A 12081-nucleotide genomic window follows, 5' to 3' on the forward strand; every position below is an offset into this window, starting at 1 on the left:
TTAAACTTTATTTAAATGTTCTTTAAGCTATGTATGGGTAATTGTAACAACGGTGAAACTAAAGTAGCTAGAATTGCTAATCAATGTGATGGATGTGCTTGTTTTTGAGTGCAAATTAACTCAATACGTGGATAGATAGTCGACAAGCAAACACACATTTCATCATCCACCATCTGTTCTCTTGTTCTGATTTAATTTTTGTCGGAGCTGAAAATCCAAGTTCACAAAGTTAAGAAGATCCAAACGGTAACAAAGCCTTATTATTTCAGGTTTATTATTAGGTTTTTATCAAGGTTATCTAAGCGGTTTTTACAATCAGGTACTCAAGCATTTTCCCTTTCTGTCTCGGTAGGTTCACAATCTATCTAACGTGCCCAGGGTCACAAGGAGCAGCGCGGGGTTTGAACCCACAACCACAGGGTGCTGAGGCCGTAGCGCCAACCATTGCGCCACTCACTCCTCCTCGATTGTTTTGTTGCTCATGTTAGGATAACTACTGCATAAAAAAATAAAACTAAAATTACTTGACATTAGTTTTCAAGGACCAATCACGTCAAAGAACGATGCTTGTCTGGGGGTTGTATTCTTACGCACAAAGACGTTCATAACACTGACAGACTCTTAAGTACTCAACTTACATGTCATCTATTCTAGTGTATACTTATGAAGGGAATTTTAAAAACAGAGTCAAATTCTGGAATCTCTCGTGGCACACCCAGAACCTCTTTGAGGCACACAGTTTGAGAGACACTGGTCTAAGTCTGTGAAGCAGACTTTTCAGTATTTTGGTCCTAAGTTCAGCACCCAAGGTAAGGAGATACTTAGGACAAGGCATGACAAGTGTTTGTCTTAATGAATTCTTCAGGTGCATAACCTGCTGGCAGATCCCCTCGTGCAAGTGTTTTATTGAAGTGCCTCATGATTCAACCAGCATTAGACTTTTACAACAATTAAATTAAGAACGTTTGCCATATGCTCTACTTATTTTGATCCTTCCTACACAGTCACGTTAATTGACATAATTAAAGGTTTTAAGCTTAGCAAAACCTCTGGTTGGTGCCTCATTCAATAGGTCCACTGCATGCACAAAACATTCAGCCCAGCTCTGTCATCCTCGTCAACACATTGCTCCGACCTGACTGGTTCCATTCACTGTGAATCTGTTGTCTAAGGACAGCGCGTTAAGAAGCTAATTTTATTAAACACTTATGTAAGAAATCCAGAAAGACATCTACTTTGTATAATAAGAAGAACCAGTCTTGATAATGCAAAAATGCTGATGCACACAATTCCACTTGCTCTAAAGTTATTTCATAAAATATGTTTGCACTATTCAAACACGACTATAGTACATGTTTTCGCTTTGCCCAAACTACATCCCCGGGAACACCAACCCACAAACTTAACATGCATGTATGTATGTATGTATATATAAATCCAGAAAAACATTTATAAAGATTACCTCAAAAAGCTCTGTTACAAATTTCATTCGTTATTTTCATAGAAACATAGAAACATAGAAATAGACGGCAGATAAGGGCCAAGGCCCATCCAGTCTGCCCACCTTAATGTCCCTCCCCTACCTTCGCCCTGTGAATAGATCCCTCCCCTACCTTCGCCCTGTGAATAGATCCCATGTGACGATCCCATTTGGCCTTAAAATCAGGCACGCTGCTGGCCTCGATCACATGCAGTGGAAGACTATTCCAGCGATCAACCACCCTTTCTGTGAAAAAGAATTTCCTGGTGTCAGCTCGTAGTTTCCCTCCCCTAATTTTCCACGGATGCCCTCTTGTTGTTGTGGGACCCTTGAAAAGGAAGATATCTTCCTCCATCTCTATGCGGCCCGAGAGATACTTGAACGTCTCGATCATGTCCCCCCTCTCTCTGCGCTCCTCGAGTGAGTATAGCTGCAATTTGTTTAGCCGTTCCTCGTATGGGAGATCCTTGAGTCCTGAGACCATCCGGGTGGCCATTCTCTGAACCGACTCCAGTCTCAGCACATCCTTGCGATAATGCGGCCTCCAGAATTGCACACAGTATTCCAGATGGGGCCTCACCATGGATCTATACAATGGCATAATGACTTCCGGCTTTCGGCTGACGAAACCCCTGCGTATGCAACCTATGACTTGTCTTGCTTTGGATGAAGCTTGCTCCACTTGATTGGCAGCCTTCATGTCCTCACTGACGATCACTCCTAGGTCACGTTCTGCTTCAGTTCTTGTTAGGATCTCGCCATTTAGGGTGTAAGTCTTACATGGATTTTGGCTGCCCAGGTGCATAACTTTGCATTTTTTGGCATTGAAGCTGAGTTGCCAGGACCTAGACCAGCGCTCCAGTAGGAGTAGGTCGTGCATCATGTTGTCGGGCATTGAAACATCATCTATTGTGCATTTGCCCACTACATTACTTAGTTTGGCGTCATCGGCGAATAATAAAATGTTTACATCGGTGAATTAGTGATCGGTGAATCGTCATCGGTGAATTAATAAAATGTTTACAAGTTTCAAGTTTATTTTTGACTTATTGAATCGCTTAATTTAATTTGCTAAGCGATTTACAGATAAAAAATAGATACATCAGATTAATTATAAAAGGATACATAAATTTGACATATTATCATACAAAATAATAAATAAAGTCATACAAACTAACAGATACATGGGGAAAGAAAGGGTAGAACTACAATCGTATATATAAAAGAAAACATAAATGGTAAAAACAACAGGTAGGGGAGATAATGGGAAATAAAAAGATAAAAAAGGAAAAATTTGATAATAATCCTTAATTAAGCTTATAGATTAAACACATCTTTAAAAAGGAAACTCTTTAAGCTGCTTTTAAACTGTTTCAGATCATTTTCTACTCTAAGATACTGGGGCAAACTGTTCCATAATGGTGGGGCTATTACAGAAAAAATGTCGGGGCGACGAGTTCCAATGATGGAACTGTTAAGAGTTTTTGATTGGTGGATCTTAAAGAGCGTGTATTGTGAGCTGAAACCAAAAGCAATTTCAGATATCTGGGTTTCAAGCCTCAGGCTGTTTCCATTTTACCAGGATATATTTAACTGCATGCAGAGACAGAGTTATATCATTTGCTTTAATGCCTTACGTTATTTGAGTTCCATGCCACAGATTTTTCTTGGTAATTTAACTAACCGGCTGCGGTGGTTATTAGTGACACTGATAGAATTCCTATGAGCGTCTGAGCTAATACTGCTGCGGCCGGCAATAAAAATGTCTAATGCAGCTTTATAAAGGAGAGGGGGGTATAATGTATAACATCTAGGCCAATTTCTTTTTATTCTTACACCTGTGAAAAAAAGGAATGTGCGGACTCCTGCTTTTTTGCACTTTTACTGTTCATTTTCTAAGCTCTGTTGGCAGCTGAACGTGAGCATTAGCACGCAAATGTGTACGCATGTGTGTACTAGAGAAGGACAGGGGACAAATTTGTCCCCGTCCCCGCAGGAACTCAATTTCCCCATCCCATCCTTGTGAGTTTTGTCTCTGTCCCATTCCTGTAAGCTCTGCCTTAACCGCACAAGCCTGGAACGCTTATGATTTTCAAGTGTTTGAGGCTTGGGTAGATGAGGATGGAGCTTGCAGGAATGGGTCAGGGATAGGAAAAGAACTCGCGGGGATGGGATGGGAAAATAAGTTCCCGCGGGGACGGGGAAAAATTTGTCCCCATGTCATTCTCTACTTGGGAGAACAGTATAGAAAATTGAATAAATAAATAATGTGAAAAGTTTCAGCCTCTAATAACCAGAGCTGGTATTGTGACATCACAATGCCTCATTCCACCAATGCCTAAGATCCAACCACATCAGTGATGTCACAATGGTTTGATTGTCCTCTACTTGGCTCACTTATACTACATTTTGTTTTCTAGAGTGGTGCTGTCCACATTCATGACATGCTCACTTTTGGCACTGCGTGGACATCCTGTTCTTGCAGCTGCTCCTCCTCTGCACACTGTTCGGCCTCCTGCGACACAGCTGGACATATTTCAAAGTCTGTATGTCCCAAATCCTGCAAGTACTGGTAAAGTGGAGAATTCTGGAATAAGAACCAAAAAACCAAAGAAGAACACAAAATAAACAAGGGCAATAAATGAGAACACACTTCTTCAGCGCGGACAGGGCTGCCTGCATAGGAGCAAACATTAAGAAGATCAACATCATAGAATCACAAATGGGACAATACCATGCAAATGCAAGCAGTGTTTCACTTCCGGCTCATCACATAATTGTTTCCCACGTACACACCTTTATAGGACCCCCAGGGACCCCTGAAGAAGACTTTTTGTCGAAACGCGGACCGTGTTGGGTCCTGTATCCCTAGCGGACTAGGTCCTTTAAGGCTCTTATGTGGATGATTTACTTTTATGTGGATGGAATTATTTTATGTGGATGGAATTATTTTATGTGGATGATTTCAGTGTATCTTTGGAACTTTGACACTTTCAAATAAAGTCCATTTAGGAACATCGTCACTCCACAGAGTTTTTTTTTGGTTTTCTCTGGATTTTCTTATTTGTGGATATTTTGGGGTCAATTCCTTTTGTTTTTTGCACAATACCCTTTGGAGCAGCAAATGAACTTCCAGAGGCACTAAAACAACCTATTTCTTTTTTTTTTTTATGTATTGATATACCGCCTATAATCCCAATGGAGATTGAGTGTGTGTGTGTTGGGTTGTGTGTACTAATGGGGAGGGGGGAGGGGGCTGAGCATTGTAGGTGCAGATATATCCGGACACAGAGAAAATGCTTCATGCACACTGCTGGTTTCTGAAATACTTTAAAAACTGGTACCCTGGGCAAAATGCTAATATCTGTTTTTAGCTGTCTGCATGGCAGGCTTGTTATAGGGCTCCTTTTACAAAGGCACACTTAGCGGTTTTAGCGCTAAAATGCCGCACGCGCTAGCCGCTACCGCCTCCTCTTGAGCAGGCGGTAGTTTATCGGCTAGCGCGCGCTAATCCGGTGGGTGTGCTAAAAACGCTAGCGCACCTTTGTAAAAGGAGCCCATAGTATTGAGAACTTAATTCCCCCATGGCCCAGGTCCATTAGAGAGATTGTGAGCCCACCGGGACAGACAGGGAAAAACGCTCGAGTACCTGAATAAATTCATGTAAACCCTTCTGAGCTCCCTTGGGAGAACGGTACAGAAAACTGACTAAATAAATACATTTTTCAAACATAGGGAAGAATCAGGTCTGTCTGTTCCGTTCTCCCTTTTAGGTGGCGCCATAGTGAGCTGATTGGCGACATCACTATCTGAATTAGGCCCCAAAGGAAAGGCAGCTAAAGGAAAGTTTCGGTTCTGGGACAGGGAAATTGATTTTTGGTATAGGAGAGGTGACTGGTGCTGCTATTTTTGTCAGGCTGGTATTTTATTTTGATTTTATGTTGAATATGATATATATTTTTTTATTTTTTTTGTAAGATGTCTGAAATGTTTATTACATTACATTACATTAGTGATTTCTATTCCGCTTGTGCCTTGCGGTTCTAAGCGGATTACAAATTAGTAGTCTGGATATTTCCAGGAGCGTTACAATACAAAGAAGCATGTATATAGCAGGTTACAATTGATAGTCTGGACATTTCCAAGAGAATTACAAAACAAAGAGTAAGTATATAATAGGTTACTGTGATGAATAATAATACATTCGGGATACAGTAGTGAGTTATACAATGTTGAAGGAAGCAGTTTTCTGGTTACAGACGGTGATTTCTTGTATAGGTTTCTGACTATGTAGTGGGGAAAAGGTTTGATGAATTGACTTGGTATTGCTATGGTGGTGGTATTCATGAGAGTATATTCTAGTGCTATAGTGAGGTTAGAATGATGGGAAGTGTTTTTTGAAAAGATGAGTTTTGATTTCTTTTCAGAATACTTTAATGTCTGTTGTTTTGATCAGTAGATTGGAGATGGTAGGGTCAATTTTCGCTGCCTGTGTCGCTAAAAGGTTGTTGTATAGTTTCTTGCGTCGGGTACCATTGAGAGGGGGGTAGATGAATAGGCTCTGAGTTCTCCTTATTCTGGGTGAGAGGTTACGGTATAGTCGGTTGTTTAGGTAGCTGGGTGAAGTTCCATGGGTTACTTTATATAGTAGACAGTAGAATTTGAATTGGGATCTTGCTTTTATCGGTAGCCAGTGTGAGTCTAGGTATGCATTGGTGATGTGGTCATATTTGCCGAGGGAGTAGATGAGTCTGAGGGCTGTGTTCTGAACGGTCTGTAGTTGTTTTATCATGTAGTTTGGGCATGGTAGGTAGAGGCTGTTGCAGTAGTCTACAATACTCAAGTACTATTATGGGTGTGTTGTAATAGGTGGATTTAAATAAACAAACCAAAAACCATAATAAGCAATTTGCCTGCTGGTCCTTATTTCACACATTTTTGAAGGGTTGTTTTTTTTTTTTTGCTACAGTAGGGCAATACCTCTCAGATCTTTCAGAGGATTTTTAAGTGTACATGTCAGGGGTGATATCTATATTTTTAAAGAGCCCAAACAAATATTTTGTTATTAAACTAATACAAGTAATACTTCTGAGAGATTTATATTCACGCTAGTCTTGTTTGTTTTGATGTTTTTTTTTAAACATACCACTTGCTACACACTAAACCAGAGGTCTCAAACTCGCGGCCCGGGAGCCACATGCCAGGTACTATTTTGAGGCCCTTCGTATGTTTATCATAATCACAAAAGTAAATTAAAACAGTTTCTTGATCATATGTCTCTTTAGCTATAAATTACAATATTATTATTAAGACTTAGCCAAAAGGAAAGATTTATGAACTATAAAGAGTTTTACCTCATGCAAAATTGTCATTTCTTTAATAAGACATTAACTATTTTTTCTGAGGCCCTCCAAGTACCTACAAATCCAAAATGTGGCCCTGCAAAGGGTTTGAGTTTGAGACCATTGACTAAACCATTGAGTTTCCTGTAAGTCCACAATGTAAGGAGGAGATCGAAAGGAAAAGAGGCATTACTTACCCCCTCTTCTATGAAACTGTGCTAAGAGTTTCTAGCACGGGGAACTGCGCTGAACGGCCTGTGCTGCTCCCGACGCTCATAGGAACTCAGTGGGCGTTGGGAGCAGCGTGGGCCATTCGGCGCGGCTCTGTGCTAAAAACCGCTGGCTTGGTTTCGTAGAAGAGGGGGTTACTAAAGGGAACATAAAATCAAAAAAGATATAGGATATCTAGACATTTATTTCTATTATCTTCCATTTAGAAAATTAACCCCCTCTTCCATTAAACTGCTCTGGCAGTTTGTGGCGCAGGCCATTCAGCGTGGCTCCCCGGGCTGGAAGACTGCTAGCGCAGTTTAATAGAAGAGGCCCTAAATTTCCATACTCATTTCCCTCCTATCCACACTTGGGATCTGTATTTGAGGTTTATTTTCAAGGCACTGTTTCGGATCACAGAAAAGGTATCTGTTAGATTAAAAAAGAATTAAGCATTTGTAAGGAAAATGTAAAATAAATGAGCACCAAACTTATCTCTTTGACAAATTTCTCTGACCCCCCACTCCTGCCTTGATGTACTTTGGTCAAATTTATCTGGAAGTGGTCTAAATCTTAACATACTAATGTATCTTGATACACTAATGTAACTTCGAAAAGCTTTCTGTTATATCACTGTTTGTATACAGTCTCTTCCTCTGTAAACCGCTTTGAACTGTTTGTGGTATAGCGGTATATAAAAATGAAGTTATTATTATTATTACTAGTGTTTTAGCCTGTTACATTCGTTATAGCCCCACCTATACCCTGACCCTGCCTCCACCCATGCCCCGCCTCTATCATGCCCGGACCCTGCCTCCCACTGATCCCAGTCCCACCACCTCACCTTTCACCATTTCCTTTGTACCCTTTTGGCCCTCCTGACAGGGTCTTTACTTACCCGGGGCGGCAGCAGCAGTCCTGACATACCAACCTTTCCTCCCTCAGTGCCCCAAAGCAGCAGTGGTCCTACCATTTCCATCTCTCCCTTTCCCCCTTTCACACCCTCTACCATCTCTCTCTGACCCTGTTTCACCTCTTTTGCCATCTTTCCCTTTTCTGTCTCCCTCTGTCCTTCCTCAAGACCATCTCTCACTCCTGCCCCCTCCACACTCCCTGAAGTCTATCTCTCCCTATCCCCTACCATCTCTCCTGGTCCCTCTAGTAGCCCCTCTGTCCTTCTCATCCATCTGTCTCTGTCTCTCTCACCTCACCTCCTGCCTCTGTGGAGCTCTCGCAGATCCTCCTCGTCCTCCTCCAGCCAGGCTTCAGCCATCTTCCGCCGTGGCCTGCAGCCGCCGACAGCCACGGGGGCCTTCAGCCGCCTCGGGGGATTCTCACGCATGTGCACTCCTACCTGCGGTGCCCTACAGCGCACGGAAAACGGGAGCCCGCAGGTGGGAGTGCGCATGCGCGCTTAGGGCTTTATTATATTAGATTATTAAACCAATGGTTTTCAACCCAGTCCTCAAAGACCACCTGGCTAGCCAGGATATCTACAATGAATATGTATGAGATGGATTAGTATGCATTTCTTCTATTCTATGCAAATATTTCTCATGCAAAGGATTACCAGATGTCTGAGAAAACCCAGACGTCTTCTTTTTAGAGGAATGTCCGGGTGCCTGGAGGGATTTCCCAAAATCTATCAGTTTGTCTGGGTTTTGGAAGGCTCCAAGCTTGGGGCTATGTCTGGAAGGCCTCTCTGCGCATGCGTGGACGTTGCCGTGATGATGCTTCAATGACCGCATACGCGCAGAGACCCTAAAGACGCGACCCCAAGCTCAGGGAAGGAGATATGAGGTTTGTGTGGGAGGGGCTAATCAGGGACTTAGGCCCCCTTCTCCGGTACATCCCAGAATGCACCAAGGGAAAAGCCTGCCAGCAGGAGGGAGTGGGAATCCCTTTTGCCAGCCATCAGATAAAGTTATGGGGGCATTTGGGGTGGAGTTGGGAAGTGCCAGGGGGATCTTAGGGGTGTCGGGGATGTTGAGGTGTCAGAAGTAGTCGGGGAATGTCGGGGAGTGTTTGGTGGGGTTTGGGGGATGATGGGGCCAGTGGCAGGAGGAGTGGGCATCCCTCCTACCTTGGACTGTGTTGGGAGGATTCACCATTGTAGAAGGAGGAATTGGGCACTCCTCCTGCCACGGACTTTCAGGGTCAATCTTAACTGGAGTTTAATTTTTGGGGTAGGGCTTATATTACAAGCATCTTGAAAAATCATGCTAGGGCTTATTTTCGGGTTAGGTTTTATTTTCGGGTAAATACGCCACAATTATTTTTTAGGTCCACAGGAGTGTATGGATTTATTTTTTTTTTGTCAGATGTTGTGAATACAGATGTGCTTGTCAGTCTTCATTTCTACATCTGGCTAGACAGCTAGATTTCAGTATAGAAAGCTAGTGCTTTATTAGTTGTAACCTGATGCAAAATTAGGGCGCTTACAGAGTGACTCAAAGGAAAAGAAAAATAACAAAGCTTTTGCCTTCTTTCCCTTGTCGGCCTTTGTAATTTGGGACAACAGAACAATTTTCCCTCGTGCAAACTGTGCTGACTGCAAATGTTTCTAAAATGAGGGGATAAGTACAGAGGATTTTTCAGAGCAAAGACATGAAGGAATAGCCAGAGATGAACTGGGGTCTATAGCACTGCACAGGGAATAAAGCAGGGCAGGCCACAAAAGCCTGAGGTTCCTGATTTGTCAAATTCAGTGCCGATGGCTGGAGGATGCAATATTAGAAACCACTCACTCTGCACACCTTCAACAGAAGAGGCAATAAGGACAGAACGGAATGGAGACAAAACATGACCCTAGAGCAATGGTCTTCATACAATCTCCGGATGTTAAGGAGGGTTTGCGGTTTCGTTCATCAACAATACTTTGCTGTATTGGTCCAGGCTATCATATTGGCTTATCTGGACTATGCAAACTCTCTTTACATCAGTTTGAGTAAGGGTAATTTAAAGAGATTGCAATTGATTCAAAATATGGCTGCCAAACTGATTTTTTTGTAAGAATAAATTTGATCATGTTACTCTGTTGGAGACGCTGCATTGGCTCCCGGTTTACTGGAGGATTCAGTTTAAGTGTGCTAATGTTGTATTTAAATATCTCTATGGGATCTTTTCTCCCTTTCTTTCAACTCTCAACGACCATCTTCTTCTTGAGATATATAAGTATAAATTAATATTCCCTTCTAGTAAACGGATTCAAGCTTTAGGTAAACTTTCTCACTCTTTGGCATTCATGACGGTGAAAATCTGGAATGATCTCCCTTCAGAAATTAGATCTTTGTTTTCTTTGATTTGCTTTTAGAAAAACCTTGAAGACATATTTGTATAACAAATTTCTGGATGATAAATAATAGAGTTTAATAGAGAGATTATGCTATCCAACTTTTTACTTCGGCAGCACTTCCAGCGTGTCACCAGCGTTTTAGATTTCCTCAGCACGTCACTTATTGGACCCCTGATGAAGATTATACGAAACACGGACCGTGTTGGGTCCCTTGCCTGGTAAAAGGTTTTTAATCTAATGTTTTATTTGTTATAAATAAAGTCTGCCTGCATCGTGTACAAAGTCTGCAGTTTTTTGTTTTGTTTGCTCTGGATTGTTCTTCACTGCAGACAGTTGGACCATTGTTTCTTTACTTTGGTTGGGCTTGATCCAACTACTTATCCCATATGTTTTTTGATTAAACTTTTGTTAACTGGTTCGAGTCCCTCCGGGAAATGACCCAGTTTACAAGACCAAAGATTAAATTAGATTTTTCAGTTGGGGCCGTTTTGAGTCTAAAAAAGCTGAAGGAGAGCCAATAAATATCTTCCTACTTGGGGCCATGATGCCAACCAAAGATTCTGGACTTCTATCCCCACCAGAACACATGGGCTCAGTCACAAATGCAGAAAACAGAAACAATAAAAAAAAACCTTTTCAAATACAAACCCACAAACTAAAAGTACTACTATACACAAACGAAACCCTAATATGCCAGACTCTGTACACACCCCTCCACAAGAGAAATAGAAAGAAACGCATTTCTTCCTGAACAGTCCAAAATGCGGTACACTTTTACTGACTAGGTTCTACTGTGATTTTGTTTCTTACTTTGTATTATTCTTATTTTATTTCTTTCATTATTTCCGTATTGTATTGCTTATGTTATGGTGCTATTGTATATGATGTATATTATGCTTCTGTATTTGTTGGATTGCACCATGAGGTTTGTTATGTTTTGATTTTTGTAAAATTCAATAAAAATCTTATTGAACTAAAAAACCCCCCAAAAAACAACAGACTCAAAATTGACATATTTCAATCACTAAATTGAAAATAAAAACATTTTTCCTGCCTTTGTTATCTGATGATTTTATTTTTCTGATCACCTTGTTCCCTCTGTGCTCTTAACTCTGTTTCCAAGGCCTTCTTATGCATTTGAGGTTTCTTCACTTTTTGCACTAAATCCATCTTTGGTACTGATTTTCATATTCAGTTTTCTTCCATTTTTCTGTCTCCATCTCAAAATCCATCTTTCCATCTCTTACCCTCTCCTCTATCCATGTGCATCATCTTTTCCCTCTCTTCTCTCCCATTTCCCTCCATCCATGTACCACCATCTCCTTCCCCTCCCCTCCACTTATGTGCCTCCATTCCTCTCCTCTCTGCCCCTCCCATTCAGCTTCTCTCCCTCCCTACTCCCCGCCTCAGTTCCACCAAATGTTCTCCCCACCTGGTTCCAAAGCCCCCCCTCACCAAAAAAAACTACAAGGAAGTTGTCAGCGTGGCAACGATTCTCTAGCGCTGCCCACAATCACCTCTGCATGGTTCCTTTGCTGTGGTCCACCCAAATGGAAACAGGAAGTTACGGCAGAAGAACAGTAGAGAGGAAACCACCACCAGTGCTGGAGAATCCCTACCAGCGCCTTTCTTGTAGTTTTCGAAGTGAGGGGGCTTTGAAACCCAGTGGGGAGCTGTGAGAAGCACAAGAGGTCTCTGCAGGTCACCATTAGCTCATGGACCTTGCAATGAAGAACAGTGACCTTGAGGGTCAG

General features: G+C 41.9%; 1 protein-coding gene across 7 annotated transcripts in view; it reads right to left on the reverse strand.

Annotated features, from left to right (window-relative positions):
- VEZT (vezatin, adherens junctions transmembrane protein) overlaps window positions 1–12081 on the reverse strand; it is a 105952-nt gene that overhangs the window by 83495 nt on the left and 10376 nt on the right. For all 7 annotated transcript variants that reach the window (XM_033953305.1, XM_033953299.1, XM_033953298.1 and 4 more), the window contains exon 2: window positions 3933–4067. Coding sequence is in view for 5 of the 7 variants with exons in the window: in XM_033953299.1 (XP_033809190.1) it covers window positions 3933–4067 (135 nt within the window). In the remaining 2 variants the exon portion in view is untranslated. The remainder of the gene's footprint in view (window positions 1–3932; window positions 4068–12081) is intronic.

The sequence above is a fragment of the Geotrypetes seraphini genome, chromosome 7 (assembly GCF_902459505.1).
Source record: "Geotrypetes seraphini chromosome 7, aGeoSer1.1, whole genome shotgun sequence".
In the NCBI taxonomy this organism is placed as follows: Eukaryota; Metazoa; Chordata; class Amphibia; order Gymnophiona; family Dermophiidae; genus Geotrypetes; species Geotrypetes seraphini.